This window comes from Theileria equi (assembly GCF_000342415.1).
Source record: "Theileria equi strain WA chromosome 4 map unlocalized gcontig_1105316255033, whole genome shotgun sequence".
In the NCBI taxonomy this organism is placed as follows: domain Eukaryota; phylum Apicomplexa; class Aconoidasida; order Piroplasmida; family Theileriidae; genus Theileria; species Theileria equi.
Window position 1 is genome coordinate 742,860 of NW_004668228.1, and position 14,772 is coordinate 757,631.

Genomic DNA, 14,772 nt, shown 5'->3' on the forward strand with positions numbered 1-14,772 from the left:
TACTATATTCTACAATTGGCATCATTTACTTTTGCTGGAAGATACAAATATACTCATTAAAGGCAAGTTTACTCTTCCACATCCATAATGTTTTTAGCTTCTTGGCGCTACTAGCATTGCCCTGTTTCAAACTCTTCGCCCATTATTCACTATGATACTAGGATCGATCTTTCTTGATGAGGTAATCACTTTGGAAAAAATCATTGGCTCCTTCATAATATGCTGCTCTCTAGTGATCTACCAACGACAGAAGATCACTCATTAATGTTATAAATAACACACAGGTTTAGTGTATATAACAAGCATACTATAATTTTGTATAATAAAATGTCTAATGTACATTTATCTAATATTTTATCGTCTTTTGGTGCTTGTACGTGCCTTTATAGTCAGAGATAGCTCTTTAACGCATCTATCCGGAGGTTTATCTACACATCCTTGCATTTCTATATTACCTAAATATACTTCCTTGACATACTCAAATCCCAATGAAAATGGAAGTGATATTGAGGAAGAAGACATCGCACACTTGGCTGAAACTAAGAATTTCAACGATACAGATAATGATCTTGAAATGATGGAATTCTTACGTTCTTCTGATAAGGATGGTAAACTATCTGATGCAAAACTAAAAATATCGAGACGATTATGGAAATTATTGATGGGACTGTTGATATACCGGGTATGTTTCATCCAAATTTACAATAAATTCTTAAACAATACAGTCAAGGTATAACGACTATAATATTGGTTATGAGTTCGTATTCGATGAAGAAGATGAGAATCATCAATATATTGCAGGTTACCCATTAGGGGAAATCCTGAACAATTTATTGGATTTGGTAGACTTACATGGGAAAGATCCGGTTCTGTTCAAGAAATACAACGAATCTCTACAGCTGGAGAATAAGCATTTTCCAGTCTCTGATGTTAAAGAGGCTCCAAAACTACTTTGGCTGCTTGGATTTCCAACCCATACATATATTAAGAAACGCAAAGAACTGGACAGCATCTACTGTAAGTCTTTAGAATATGGCGTTATAAAATGATTTACAGTGCCTGCAAAGAGTGTGACCACAAGGCTGAGAAAATGGAATCTACTTAAGCCCTTGAAACATGCCAGTCTTTATGATATTCACGAAGACAATACTGTGGTTATAGAACGCACAAAGCAAGTAAAGAAAATAATAAACGAATTTCTAAAGGACGAAAGAGAATATTTAATGAGCCAATTAATGTTTAGTAATCCTCAGGAATTACCTGCACCTTCCAATAAGGCTTTGCCTAGAGAAAGAATATTGAAGACTATAGTATCCGAAATACTAGAAAAGCACAAATCATCAAGTGTCTGTCCACTTGTTCAAAGAGACACAAGGTTTGAAATAGAGGGGGGTTACCATTATTCATTTTATCATTGGTCATTCGAACAAGTTGTACAATGTCTCGTGCTATTCAACGTAGGTTTATGAGCATTTCACTAAAAACATTATAGGATATGTATTTTGATCATAACAGGGAACTACTGATATCTTGTGAGCGTTCGGGGACACAATTTGAACCTGTAACATTTAATATCTTACGCAAAAATTGGAGAGTGCCAGAAAATGATAATTGGCCTAAAGTATTTCATGGTATGCCCTTGGGTTATTTTATCGACAATTTTCGCAATGGAGATACAGATGCTAAGGAACATTGGTTGCGAAGGGCAATTCTAGATCACATTGGATTCAATTGGGGTGATGGCATAAAATATCTAACATTTACATGGGATAAACTAGAACTCGGCCTTATTTGGTTCATCAATTTTAGAGGTTTCCCTATAGTAAATTTGACTCCAGATATGGAAATTTCCAAAACTACTGCAGTTGCAAAATTCGGGAAGCCAGAAGAAATACAGGTACTTCGTAATCACATATTTACGTTAACTGATGTTTAGGGATTAAAACTAGGTAGATTGGTGTATACTGCAATAGACCAAATACAAGTTCTGAGACAACATTATCCCAATAGGTACAAATTTCTATCTGATATGGGTCTAAACGTAATGTGGAAGGAACAGATAGGTTTAGGATATAGACCTGTCCCTCACTCAAAGTTCGTTAATATAGACAAGCGTACCAAAGTTTCCACTGACAAGAAATACCTGTTTGATGAAACAAATCCACATCCGAAGGACATGGATGTAATTAACGTTGTAGACGTTGTCGATGAAAACATTAGCGACTTGCTCGTTCACAAGGATGAAAAGTATAATATGCCACAAATAGAGGGTCTTTTTGAAGAACCTGATCCTGGTAACATAACATAGAGATTCACAAATTATTATCGCATCACATATTTAGCTATTCATACTTTACCTCATTTTACAATCTCTTTATAAACTCTGTGGATCTTTATCATAAACTATGCCATGCCAACTCTGAGTCTGGATCTAGTCTACCTATTTACACATCCCTTGATAAAGAATCCTCAAAATGAATTCCGTTTAAGAGTACTTGAGTGGTTAATAAAGTCCTTATCTTCAAATGATGCTGGAAAATATCTAGAAATATCCCTGTTTAGACTTAGATTCCTAGATCTACCTCGGCTGGGCCAAATTTTTAAAATAATAGAAGATGTATGTCATTTGGTCAATCTAGAACTTAAAGATATCAAGATAAACCTTGGTAAGTACCGATTCATAAAATATAAAGGAATAACTACAGAAGATGAGGATTTATTCAAGAAAAAGGGTTTGTCAGACTTGAAGGATGAGAATAACGAAGTATCGTATATTCATAATCCAACATCTGAGTTTGAAATTGAGATGTTAGGTATAATCCTTCCTTTACTCACTCACAAGTATCTCTACTCGATCTACGGTATAGACACAAGCACCAATATCCTTATTCATGGAACCAACTCTGGAAATCAATTCATAAGGTGGTTTAAAAGCGTACAGGAATGTGTAAATAGAGCTGAAAATGGTATTCAACCAAGAAGAACCTTACAACTATCGGTCATTCGCATGGCAGATTTGCTCCTTCCATATTTCGGTGAAAGCGAGCAAATGCTTAGGTATCTATTTGAGTCATCCATAGAAAATGCTACTGATGGAGTATTATGCATATGCTTAGATGGATTGCACTATTTTTCGACTACAAAAGATACTCTTGAACCACTTGAAAGAAGGTTGTTAGCTACACTATTACTTCTACTAGATGGAATCAACAAAAAGAATTCTAGGTGCGAAGATGTTTCAATCATTGTAGTTGCTACCAGCGATCATTCTCCGGAAATTCTTGACGGCGCTTTATTGCGTCCAGGGAGGCTATACAAAACGATTCATGTTGATTAGTTTTCGATTATTGTATCATGTAACGTAAATAGTTTATAATTTTAATGTATTGCTATCACATATATAGCACACTTGAATACTACAGTTTATCAAATAGCTTTCTTCTTATTTTAGTCTTGTCTACATTTTTGCTAGGTTTAAATGTAGTCCTCAATATAATCCTTATGGGAACGCCCTTCAATTCAAATTCATCAGAAAGTGCTGCTTTTAATTGTCTCAAGTAATGCTGCGGAAATGCAGAAAATACGTTTGTCCAAAGAACAAATGTAGGTGGATTGGAACGTACCTGAGCGGCAAACTTTAGGTTTACTTTGGCACCGTCAAACCATGGAGGAGGCCACCTTGCAGTAAAAGCTCGTAACCATGCATTCAACGTGTTTGTTTCTATGGTTTGTTTGCTTCTATGTAGCAATGAATGTACAGTAGTTTTCAGTTTATTTATTGATTTTGATGTTCCTTTAGTGATAGAACTGGAAGAAGAATCCATCGGTATAGAAATTATAGGAATGGATTCAAATTCATGACTTAAGGGAGTATCATCACTCAAAGAGCATTTTTTAGATCCTTTATCTGTCAGAACAGCTATAACTATGGGTTTATTTAATCTTGTTGCCCTAGTTAACCATGCCACTTCTCTTTTAGATAATGTCACCTTTGCTGCAGTATCTCTTACGTTTCTTTCCCCTTTTGTGTAGTCTATGCAAAATACTGCAAAATCACATTTACGTAACAATGCGATGGTTTGTCTGGACGCTAACTTCCCCAAACTACCCCCCAGGTTTAATGCAGCTGTGGTCAGTAATTCTACTGGTTGTATTATATTCTCCGTTTGTAGTGTTATATTCCACTTGGAAAATGAAGAATGCCAATTTGGTGAGACTTCATCTTCTTTTCTAGCATGTATTACACGTTCTCCGCAAAGCAAAGATACTAATCTTTCTCTTCCGCTGTCAATACTTCCTAGAATTACAATGCTTAATGGATTAACAGTAGGTTCGATAGAAATTTGAGGTTTAGAAACCTTTTTTTTATCATCTCCAGACGTAGTAGTCGAAGTAAAATCGTGATCTGCATGTCCACTTTCATCCGGTGCAGATTGGCTTGTATCTTCGGGTGCATTTATCCCATCTGCTTCACCTACACAATCTTCTCTAAGGTTATTTGGGAGATATAGCTGTGCAAGTTGTTCAGCAGGTGAAAATATTGACGGGATAATGAATTTATCGTTTTCTTCTTTACTAAATGGAACTCCTCCACAAATCTTATCTAACAATTTTAACCACTGATCATTCGGCCTGTAACTACCTCTTACAGATGAACATACGCGTATGGATTTATCAATTTCATAATGTTGATCTTCGTCCTCTGCTTCATTATATGAATCTAGATTCTCAATATATGGTACATGTTGCGATAAAATTGCCATTTCTTCCAGTTTTTTGATGTCTTTATTCTTCAATTTACTTTTAATGATATTTCTGAGTTCTTCAATCCCGTGGTTTTGCTGTGCACTAACAAAAATAGGATCTCCAAAATCCAGATCGTGACATTCAGATATACAATTACCTACTCCTTCATAATATTCTACTGAGTCTTTTTTCTCAAGTTTGTTTACTATCAATTTAACTTCTGGATTATTAGAAGATTCCATAACCCATCTTCTGATCTTAGAACTCATCTGTATGTCCAAAGGGGTTACACCTTCCTTCCCATCTAGAACAAAAAAAACTAAATTGGAATTTTTAACTGCTGAACAGGCATCTTGTTCTATTTTCTCCACCAGAGAAGTGCAATTTGCGTAATTCTTGGAATCAATCTCCCTGAGGAAACTGTGTTCAATGCCTCCCGTATCAATCAAGGTAATTTTATTCCCAAGAAGGTAAAACCTTCCGTGCTTAGCATCTCTGGTAGTACCTGGCTTATCGGAGACTACGGAATTGAAAATGTTCGATATTCCACCTACTCTTGTTATAAGAGCGTTAAAAAGTGACGATTTACCTACATTAGAACGTCCTACCAGGGCAATTAGCATTTTCCTACATATCTACGTAGTTCATGGCGTAATGTGTTAAGAAATTTCTAAATCAGTATCAGGAATATCAAAGTACACAAAAATTAAATCATACTTCAGTCACAAAGCGTGTTTAAAGTAGAGCATACAAGGAATAAAAATACAAAAATAAATGGTTGAGTGAAAAAGCAATTGTGTAGGCGCAGCTTTCTATGTTCCATAGAATTTGTATCTTGGGATGGAGGAAAAGGAATTTGGTTTGCATATATACCACTTTCATTTACAGACAAAGAATTTTGCCGTTCTTTTGCATGATTAGGAGAGTTTACGTCAATATTATCCTTAATATGGGCTTTGGAGGCATATGACGTAAGTATGGGAATTTGTCGGTTCGAAAATGAGGAATAATTCAAGTTACTAAAGCAGTCTATCAGTTTTTTGTAAATTTACTGGATATAAGGTTCAAGTTCTCATGTAAGTATTGACTAATAGACTCCCTCAATAAAGACAGGAAGTTCCAATACGGATTCCAAGTATTTTGTTCCGTCATTTCTAACTTGTTCTGTGGTATATTCACATTCTACCTCCTTAAAAAGATCTAGAGCCCTTCTTCTGTTGTATAGGATCCTTGCTTTTGGAAGGACTGTGTTGTATGTTTGATTAATGGCAATGTATAGGGTTTCTACAGCTTCATCATATCTATCCCGTATCTGAAATTCTTTTGCTAACAACTGCGAAATCATTTTATCTACCGTATCATTCAACTCCAGCAGGACATTTAGACCCGTTCGTGCCTGAATTTTCGAAGTAAAACTGCTTTTAGCTAGGAACAAATGCTCATATAAAAGTCGTAAAAGAGGCAAACAGCCCTCGTATGCAACGGGAAATCCTATGGAATTTGCATGCTCTATATTTAATTCAGATATATTATACTCAAATGCGTTTCGAATTATGGTCGGCAGCTCACTATCGCGAAGTTGTCTACTCCTTTTCATAATACTTCTTTCATAATCAATATCAAAGTCAAGTATATATTTTTCAAATGCTCTATATTGCTTTTCGTACTCTGCTTTCGTGGTTTGGGGATCTATATCTGCTGATTTAAGTTTGGAGTTACATTCCCCTACAAATTTGTTAACTCTGGATACAATGACTCTTAAAAGTAAAATTATAGAATCTTCTATGTGTTCCCTGTCTTGGTGAGACGTTGATCTCACAAAAAGATCTTGTAATTCATCATCTGATAAATTCTCTGGAGAAGGAGGTAAAATAACGGTGAATGTTGAAGCAGGTTCGTCACCCAAGTGGGAAATTTTCTCTATAAATGTTGTTGTATGTCTAATATCTGTAACTCTTTTATTATTTTTTGGTTGCATTCTAGAAACATGAATAGCACGCGACGAAACTGGAATGCTAGAAGAATTCAGAATGGGTGTAGAATGTAAGATTCCCGGGGATATTTGATTTGTATTCAACTGTTCATATGACCGATCTCTATTTGTATCCACGTTACAAGTATCGGTAGAGATAGTTCCATCTATAGCAGATCCAGAAGCATCTTCATTTTCGCAATTACTCTCTATTGAGCCATTGCTATTCCTAATTCCTTCATATATAGAAAGAGAATTAACACTAAGAGGGTCAGATTCCGATGGTGATGTTAATGGAATCACCTTGTGCAACGATTTTACCATCATCTACAGATATTGTGACAGTAGGTAAAAGAATAAGAAAAAATAAGACCTTCATTTTTATGTTACTCGGGATATATCTTCCTTGGTGATTCATGAAATAATTATTTTTAATGTCAAAACAGACTCTAAGGAAGATCCTCTGTCGCTATATTCACCCGCAAATTACGTTTATTATCTGTAAATAAAACCATGACACATGAAAATTCTGGATATTTTCTGGATAGAATACGACATACGTCGTATTGGTCCTATTTATCTTTTTGATATTTCTTGGGATCAGAAATCCAAGTTTTAAACATTAAATCAATAGTATATAACCTGTTGAATATATTGAAGTCTGGTGTCTATATTTATGCGAGCTATAAGGACAACAAACACAAACCTTACCTATATTTGAATACACAACCTCTAACATCTTATGGTATCCCATTATAAGTAATGGGATTTATTTAATCTAATGTTTACAGCTTATAATAGAATCTATCTATAAAAGTGGGACTCCAACCTACCAGCTGCCCATAAACTCATCTATATGTCTACGTTTCGACTCGATAAAAAGTCTAAGCTATATCAGGAACTGTCTTTACCGTATCATAGATGTGTAAACATCAAGTATGTGCTGCGGGTGCGAATTTTCTTCCCTAATTATTCAAATGGCACACGACGAAAATAGATCCACCGAATTAATGGCCAAAATATATGAGAATCTCATCAGTATAAACTGCTCGGACATAAAGCAACTGTGTGTTACATTTGATCTTTAATAATTCGTAAATACTGTATCTGCATGTCCTTCTATATACTAAGCTGGAGCAAAAAAGATCTATAAAATTCTATCTAATAAATGGATAAGTGCGAGGATAGTCCACAAGAAAACGGATTTAACAAGTCCATTTTTGTCCGACTTGCGGCTGAAAAATTCTTTAAGAAGGATTCCGAATCGCAAGAACAAGATGAAGTTTCCATAGAAACAAAGGAGCAAGAAACCAAACATAGTAATTGCATAGATTGGGAAGATCGAAATTATCCAAAGGTAATTCTTTTTGTTCATATTTTAGCAACTTGCAGTTCATAAAATTGGTTCATTATGATATCAAAGATATAAATGAAGAGCACCAAAGGATAATGAAACATGTTCATAAATCGTGTTTCCTTTATTTTGTACCATTTTCACTCAATCTTTTGACAACGATCATTTTGGCTGTAAGTTTATTCACTTTAAATTCAGTGGTATAGGCCCGTGGCATAGATCCAGTTAATATAATTTACAGTATACTGAACATCATAATCGGTATCCCATTGATATTGTAAGTTGGACTATTTTCCATGAAATATATGCGGTATCCAGTGGTAATTTCTATTATTGTTACCTATTTTTTGCACTGAACACAAAAAGATGGCAAATATTGTACCTTTCATTGCAATCTCTACTGGTATGTTTATCACGGATAATCACAGCTTTTGGTAGTGTATAATGCTTTTAGTTGCTGCCATAGCTTCATTCGGCTCTTTTAATGGTTGCATCAAATTAAGTAATCTACAAAACATGGTTGATATCCATGAAACTCCAATTTCTGGTACGTTGATAAATGCCAAATAATAAGTGTAAAAATCATATTACAGACGGAATAAAGATTTATTTGTTGATATTTGCTTCAATTGAGACGATATTGTTCTTTTTTTCGTGCGCAATTGGAGGTACATGTGTATCCACAAAATACATTTGTTGCAGTATTATTGTTTACAAGGGTACTAATGAAGATGTTTAAGAAATCACTCGAGATTCCATCTCCATCTAATGTGACGTTTTAGCTTCTGTAAATGATAATGAAGCAGAATTTCTAATTCATAACGTAAATACACATACATGGTATCGTGAAGGTGGTTGACAATTTAATCGCACACGACCTTTAAGTTCTACACGATGAAATGAAAGCCATATTAATCTTAAGTGCGTACCTAAGGGCTCCAGGATTTTCTCGATCATCTGATTGATTTCAGCGTAACTTTTACCTTCAAACATGGGAGAACAAAGTATTCCCTGAGTGTTAATATGATTAAAATCTGTAAAACTAACATAAAAATGTTCATCATGAACATATGTTGCATAGTTCGGATCATTTTTTACATAGAAACAAATGGGCTGTAATTTAGAGATTATCGCAGAGCGCAGGGCCTCTAATTTAGGTCCAGGCGGCGCTGCGTACTTATGATGATATAACAATCTGGACAAAAAAATACTCATGGAACATATTCGGCCAATGACGACGCCAGACCTGCGAATAACCTCCCCAAGGAACCACTCACGAAACAGCCGCCGAGCCCGCAAAATCCAGCGCTACAAGAGGCAAGCGGGCCCTCTGAGAACCAAAAAATCACAGACTAAATAAACAATGTAATAGATTATAACGTATTAAAAATACGCCGATATCGACCGTGCGAATCTGAGGTCAAGTCTTTAGTTTAAAATTGGGTTCATACCGGCCTCAAGAACGCCACACTTGTCAGTGCCTTCAAAGGTACGTTCGAGTCTCAAGAAACCGTTCTCTCCCCAGTTTGGTCCCCAAGAGTTCTTGATGATCCAGTAGCGCTTGCCAGTGACCTCATCATGACCCTCACCAACCAACAAAACAGCGTGGTTAAGCTGATCAGAGCATGAGCCGTTGTAGATACCGCTCTTGTAGGTGGTCAACTCCTCAGAAGCAGCAATGAAAACAACGGTTGGGGAGAGGACAAGAGACTTGTTAAGGATCTCATCGCCCTTCATGATAGAGACGGCATCAATGTAGGTCTTGCTTCTAGAAACAGAGTAGCAGACTTCATTCTTGGCAAAGTAGGGGACATCGGATGAGCTGCTCAAACCATGAACCTTGATGTACCTCAAGGCGCTATCGCTGAATCCACCATCACAGCCATGGCTATGGGTTTCGCAGTTGACCAATTCTTGTTCACTCAAGTCAAGAGTCTCACCCTTGTGGATCAAGTACAAACTTTCAACAGATCCAACAGCGGCAAAAGCCCAGCAGGAGCCGCAGTTGCCTTGGTCCTTGACCTTGGAAACACCACCGCAACGTCTCCAATCCAAATCCTCACCATCAACAGAAGGAACATAGGAGATCTCAGAATTGAGGCCCTTGGCAATTCTGAGCTTCTCAACGTAAACTGGATCAGCAGCCTTGTTGTAGGACAAAAGATGAGCATTGGTCTGGAAGGTGTCAAAAGTCTCAGGAATAGTGATGGCAGGGAATCTGCGCTCGAACTCCTCCTTGGTCATATCACTGAATTGGTTGATACCCTTCTCGTAAGATTCTTCACCAGTCTGGGCCTTGACAGCGTTGTAGTTGTCACGGAAGGCCAAGAAACGAACACGGCGCTCATCGGCATCAGCATGTTTGCGAGAGTAAACCTTGTTGAACTCAACAAACTCGATCAAAGCTTCGAATTCAGCAACATGATCGTCAGTGATGTAACCGTTTCTGAACAAGTCGGTCAATTCAGCAACATAAGCAGCACGCTCCTCTGGTTCAATAAGAGTGAATTTCTCGTTCAAGTGGTTGGTAAGATTCTCCCTGAAGGCAACAACTGCCCTGTGACGAGCAACGAAAACGCCAGTGAGAGTAGAAGCCAAGACAAGCAAAAGCAAAGCAAGAGTAGAAGCAAAGATCACAGTGCGCTTCTTGGCAAAAAAACGGGTATAGAGAGAAATAGGAGAAGCGGACTCATCATTCAATTCAACGTCATCATCAACGCGGTTCTCAATCAACCTCTCGTTGGGACTAGTAGAGACAACAGCTACCATCTTAATAAAACTAACCCAAAATCAACCAGTATATCAAATGTGATAATTTTCCTGTTTATAATAGAATCCTAAAATACTGTGTTGCTGTAATCCAGTACAGAGGTACTGATGATGCAGAAATGCGTATCCAAAGATATATATATCTAAATTATACGAAAACTAAAATAAGAGAACATAAAGCTAGAGCATATGCTGTTCAAGTATAAATTATACCGAGGCAGTAGGTAGTACCGTGTAGAGGAAGAAAAGAGACATCCTCCGGAATAACTGGAAACTATGAGCAATTAGCATATATTATCGCAAGATATAAGCGGAATTTACCTTAGAATTTGGTGGTTAGAACGATCGATCATGAATACGACTACCCAAAATAGACATATTACACCTAAAAGCTGCACTGTTGGAATTGTACTATACAGTTAAAACAAAATAACAAATATGAAGCACAAAAATTGATGATAATGACAATATAAACCATAAAATCAAAAGTTAAACCCCATGGAAGATGTAAACACCTCGTCTACAGTGTTACATACCCTATCTCAACGATCAATACCTTGAAAGAACCTTTTTGCGTATAGATATACGCTTTGGTGTGAGCTCTAGTTGTTCATCGGTGTTTATAAAGGCCAGAGCCTGTTCTACATTGAGTATTTTACAAAGTATCTTTACAGTCTGTTCGTGACCCTTGTTACGCATTCCTGTAACTGGTTTTGATTTTATAACATTCAGGTACAAATCCTTGTCAGTTCCTGATTCTCCTATTACCATCCCCTCGTACACACTCATGCCTTCTGATACAAATAACGTTCCCTTTGACATTACTGGCTCTAAACCAAAGGCGGTAGTCGTGCCTGAACAGCTAGCTATCAAACATCCGGACTGTCTGTGATTATATCTCTCCTGTGTAACTTTACGGTGATCTATGGTTGATACCGAAAATTCTCCCTTTCCTCTTGTGATATCACGCAAGACTGACATTATACCTAACATTTGTGTAGTGCTTCCATGAAATTCCAGAGTGCGATATTCTTCCATTCCTCCCTCAGGTTCTGTTCCATAATTTATCATATCTGTTTAACTTACCTGAATAAGAGATCAGTTCTATATTGCGCGAACCCATTATTTCTATGATTTGTGGAGAAAATTCAGAGGGAACATAAGCAATGAGTTTTTGAAATGCTTCCACTAGGAACCCATCTTCATTTTTGAAAGTTATTGCCGTTAATGGTGAAACAAGTAATTCATACCCTTCACGCCGCATATTTTCCAATAAGATACCAATCTGCAATTCACCTCTGCCCTTTAGCATAAACGAAGTCTTATCACCTGATTCTTCAACCTGAAGTGCCAAATTAGTAAGAGCTTCTCGTTTCAAGCGTTTTCCTATATCCAAGGTAGTCAAAAATTTTCCATCAGACCCAGCCAATGGTCCATTATTTGCTGAAACAATAACAGATATGACCGGATCGGTTACCTTTACCGGTTTTAAGGGCGTAAAGTCTGTAGAGCTACTTACTGTATCATTTACGGACGGTGTAACCCCTTTGTAACACTGGATGGTAATAATATCACCCATGCGCACCGGTTCTGTCATTTTGACTCTTTTAGCATGTTTTGCGATAAATATTTCTTTGACTATTGTTTGCCCTCTCTTATTTCCCAGAGGGTCACGTACATGCAATGTAGCACCGCGGGAAATTGTCCCGCTGTAAACTTTCCCAGTTAATAATATAGATCCATCCTCTAAATCAATTAGACTAACCTGAAAGGTAAAGTAGTCCAAATCAGACAATTTTGGGGAGGGTGCTGTCTCTACCAGTGTCTTAAGTATATAGGAAATATCAGTGGCTTGGTCCGGTATCAGCGGAAATGACGTAGAAACTATAGAATTCTTGGCTGATGCATACAAAATTGGAAATTCTAACTGATCGTCTGATGCATTAGAGTCTACAAACAAGTCAAACAGCTCATTTTCAATATCACTCTTTGTCTTATTACATTCCCTATCACATTTATTTACAATGACAACTGCTCGCATTAGAGGATTCTGAATATGGGTATATGTAATAATAAGACGATACCTCTAGCGCTTTACGCAAAACAAAACCTGTCTGAGGTTTCGGTCCTTCCACGACATCAACTAGAAGGCAAATGCAATCAACAATGTTTAGAATTCTCTCTACTTCACCACCAAAATCAGCGTGTCCAGGTGTATCCACAATGTTTAGTAAGTTGTTATTCCAGTTAAGTCTGGTAACTTTGGAAGTAATGGTTATACCTCGCTCACGTTCCAGATCATGACTGTCCATAGTCCGCGTTTGAGATATTGTTTCACCGCTACACTTTAAAAATTCATCTACAAGAGTGGTTTTGCCATGGTCTACATGTGCTACAACGGCTACATTTCTAATATTACTAAATCTGCGATAGCTAGAGTAAACACTTCTAAAATTTATCTTTGATATATGTGACAAAATTCTAGACTGATAGAGGTACATTTTACGTCAATTGTTTGTTTTCCATCCACATGTATATCCCATTGTGTTCTAACCCACATTATTGGCTCATATACGGGGTTATTTCTCTTTTTGTCTATAAAACCATAACTTCATCGAATTATATTTGTATGAAAGTATTTATATAAGCAGTGATGTGGAGATCTGTGAACGCATCGTTTTCAAAGTATTCCATAGAATTAGCTCAGCTACTCTGCAGGTATGCCAACTGTTTTCTCTCTATATTCGTATATTCTGCAATTGTTCAAATAGAATTTGTGATTAATAATATATGTAGGTGTCTCAAAGATCCGCATAGAGATAAAGCTCTTGCAAGGTATAAGCTACATTTGAAACAAACCGACTACACTAATGGAGTGGCTCAAGCACCAGGTAATTATCATTAGTTTAAATCTCAACCAATCCTTTAGTATTCCATACCGAATTTAAGGAGCCTACCAGCTCAAACAAGGGCTCTTCCCAATAATCGCATTTTAAACCCTAAACCTCCAGTTATAACCAGAATATTTCCACTTTAAGCAATAATTTTTCTATTTGTTCGTATATCTTTTCGTAGAACGTTCAAATATGACGAAGATAACAAGTCTTGTGCTACATCTTCAATATTGCAGTAATACTTCAGAATGAAGCCCGCAATAGGATTGCTCATTTCTATATTTACAAATATTTTCCTTTTCCATATAAGGCAGTCATACGCTCTGCAGATTCACGACGACATCAAGGCTGAGACATACACACCCCTGCTACAGAGGACTGATGTGCCCAGTGAAATCGCAAAAATAATAACGCTATCGGACAAATATAACGGTAAATTTGAATCGTAGCTAATAACAAATCCATGTGTAGCAAATGTCTGTTTCTTGAGAAACACCTATTTGGGACAGGAAGACGTACCTAACGAATGCAAATGTACTTTCTCGAGATTACGTATGTAAATATACCATATTTTATTTCTTTTCCAGAAAAAATTGAGTTGGAATGTGCAAATCAAGAAAACCGAAACGAGGCCAAATGTCAAAGTAAACTTTGTGAAACTTGCTGTATCCTTAGTTTGTCTTCGAAGTTTAGCAAGGAGAATAACTCTTCACTACCAGTAAACTGCAAGATGAGATGCTTAAACTCTCCCATTATCAGCAACATCACTGAGGATTCTCTGCAGTTTCTGAATGACTATCTATTAAAAATAGATAATATATATCATGAAAAGTTCGATTTCGTAAAGCCCAAGGGTAAGTCTCAAACTATTATCTTATCTAAACTTATATCAGAGGAAAAGGAAGTTCCTACTCAGTATCACGTAACACCTCTTAAAGAGAAAGATGACAGTTTGTAATGAGAGAAATACTCTTGTATATATAAATGTAATGCAATGTTTAGTATATCTGCACTTGTCAAACATCGATGAAATTTCT

General features: G+C 36.7%; 10 protein-coding genes across 10 annotated transcripts; 5 read left to right on the forward strand and 5 right to left on the reverse strand.

Annotated features, from left to right (window-relative positions):
• Window positions 1-334: 334 nt before the first annotated feature.
• Window positions 335-2,308, forward strand: BEWA_015130 (conserved hypothetical protein; the record flags this gene model as incomplete). Its single annotated transcript, XM_004832349.1, has 5 exons — window positions 335-682; window positions 726-1,017; window positions 1,057-1,457; window positions 1,493-1,897; window positions 1,937-2,308. The coding sequence occupies 5 exons, from the start codon at window positions 335-337 to the stop codon at window positions 2,306-2,308; spliced, it is 1,818 nt and encodes a 605-aa protein (XP_004832406.1).
• A 6-nt stretch (window positions 2,309-2,314) lies between these two features.
• On the forward strand, window positions 2,315-3,353 carry BEWA_015140 (conserved hypothetical protein). The gene is made up of 2 exons (XM_004832350.1): window positions 2,315-2,666; window positions 2,706-3,353. The coding sequence occupies exons 1-2, from the start codon at window positions 2,411-2,413 to the stop codon at window positions 3,335-3,337; spliced, it is 888 nt and encodes a 295-aa protein (XP_004832407.1). The 5' UTR covers window positions 2,315-2,410; the 3' UTR covers window positions 3,338-3,353.
• Window positions 3,354-3,416: 63 nt separating this feature from the next.
• BEWA_015150 (conserved hypothetical protein) lies at window positions 3,417-5,369 on the reverse strand (the record flags this gene model as incomplete). Its single annotated transcript, XM_004832351.1, has 1 exon — window positions 3,417-5,369. One exon carries the CDS (start codon window positions 5,367-5,369, stop codon window positions 3,417-3,419), a length of 1,953 nt encoding a protein of 650 aa, XP_004832408.1.
• Window positions 5,370-5,498: 129 nt separating this feature from the next.
• BEWA_015160 (hypothetical protein) lies at window positions 5,499-7,045 on the reverse strand (the record flags this gene model as incomplete). The annotated part of the gene is made up of 1 exon (XM_004832352.1): window positions 5,499-7,045. One exon carries the CDS (start codon window positions 7,043-7,045, stop codon window positions 5,834-5,836), a length of 1,212 nt encoding a protein of 403 aa, XP_004832409.1. The 3' UTR covers window positions 5,499-5,833.
• An 841-nt stretch (window positions 7,046-7,886) lies between these two features.
• BEWA_015170 (hypothetical protein) lies at window positions 7,887-8,278 on the forward strand (the record flags this gene model as incomplete). The annotated part of the gene is made up of 2 exons (XM_004832353.1): window positions 7,887-8,075; window positions 8,111-8,278. 2 exons carry the CDS (start codon window positions 7,887-7,889, stop codon window positions 8,276-8,278), a joined length of 357 nt encoding a protein of 118 aa, XP_004832410.1.
• A 366-nt stretch (window positions 8,279-8,644) lies between these two features.
• BEWA_015180 (conserved hypothetical protein) lies at window positions 8,645-9,287 on the reverse strand (the record flags this gene model as incomplete). Its single annotated transcript, XM_004832354.1, has 4 exons — window positions 8,645-8,857; window positions 8,910-8,959; window positions 9,002-9,083; window positions 9,120-9,287. 4 exons carry the CDS (start codon window positions 9,285-9,287, stop codon window positions 8,816-8,818), a joined length of 342 nt encoding a protein of 113 aa, XP_004832411.1. The 3' UTR covers window positions 8,645-8,815.
• Window positions 9,288-9,441: 154 nt separating this feature from the next.
• BEWA_015190 (cysteine protease) lies at window positions 9,442-10,893 on the reverse strand. The gene has a single exon (XM_004832355.1). It carries the CDS (start codon window positions 10,839-10,841, stop codon window positions 9,501-9,503), a length of 1,341 nt encoding a protein of 446 aa, XP_004832412.1. The 5' UTR covers window positions 10,842-10,893; the 3' UTR covers window positions 9,442-9,500.
• Window positions 10,894-11,351: 458 nt separating this feature from the next.
• BEWA_015200 (GTP-binding protein typa/bipa, putative) lies at window positions 11,352-13,353 on the reverse strand. The gene is made up of 3 exons (XM_004832356.1): window positions 12,926-13,353; window positions 11,928-12,891; window positions 11,352-11,893 (listed from the first exon to the last, which is right to left on the reverse strand). Exons 1-3 carry the CDS (start codon window positions 13,340-13,342, stop codon window positions 11,391-11,393), a joined length of 1,884 nt encoding a protein of 627 aa, XP_004832413.1. The 5' UTR covers window positions 13,343-13,353; the 3' UTR covers window positions 11,352-11,390.
• Window positions 13,354-13,494: 141 nt separating this feature from the next.
• Window positions 13,495-13,826, forward strand: BEWA_015210 (mitochondrial ATP synthase F1 subunit epsilon, putative; the record flags this gene model as incomplete). The annotated part of the gene is made up of 3 exons (XM_004832357.1): window positions 13,495-13,559; window positions 13,638-13,732; window positions 13,771-13,826. The coding sequence occupies 3 exons, from the start codon at window positions 13,495-13,497 to the stop codon at window positions 13,824-13,826; spliced, it is 216 nt and encodes a 71-aa protein (XP_004832414.1).
• Window positions 13,827-13,983: 157 nt separating this feature from the next.
• On the forward strand, window positions 13,984-14,693 carry BEWA_015220 (signal peptide containing protein; the record flags this gene model as incomplete). The annotated part of the gene is made up of 4 exons (XM_004832358.1): window positions 13,984-14,167; window positions 14,207-14,287; window positions 14,323-14,589; window positions 14,629-14,693. 4 exons carry the CDS (start codon window positions 13,984-13,986, stop codon window positions 14,691-14,693), a joined length of 597 nt encoding a protein of 198 aa, XP_004832415.1.
• Window positions 14,694-14,772: the final 79 nt, after the last annotated feature.

Excerpts from the sequence above, each read along its gene's own strand:
- BEWA_015200 (XM_004832356.1), bottom strand. The coding sequence starts at position 13,342 with ATGTACCTCTATCAGTCTAGAATTTTGTCACATATATCAAAGATAAAT. Across the intron at positions 12,892-12,925 it reads TTTTGCGTAAAGCGCTAGAG|AATCCTCTAATGCGAGCAGT; the intron begins GTATCGTCTTAT and ends ACCCATATTCAG. Across the intron at positions 11,894-11,927 it reads AGAACTGATCTCTTATTCAG|AACCTGAGGGAGGAATGGAA; the intron begins GTAAGTTAAACA and ends ATTATGGAACAG.
- BEWA_015140 (XM_004832350.1), top strand. The coding sequence starts at position 2,411 with ATGCCAACTCTGAGTCTGGATCTAGTCTACCTATTTACACATCCCTTG. Across the intron at positions 2,667-2,705 it reads AGATATCAAGATAAACCTTG|AAGATGAGGATTTATTCAAG; the intron begins GTAAGTACCGAT and ends GAATAACTACAG.
- BEWA_015190 (XM_004832355.1), bottom strand. The coding sequence starts at position 10,841 with ATGGTAGCTGTTGTCTCTACTAGTCCCAACGAGAGGTTGATTGAGAAC.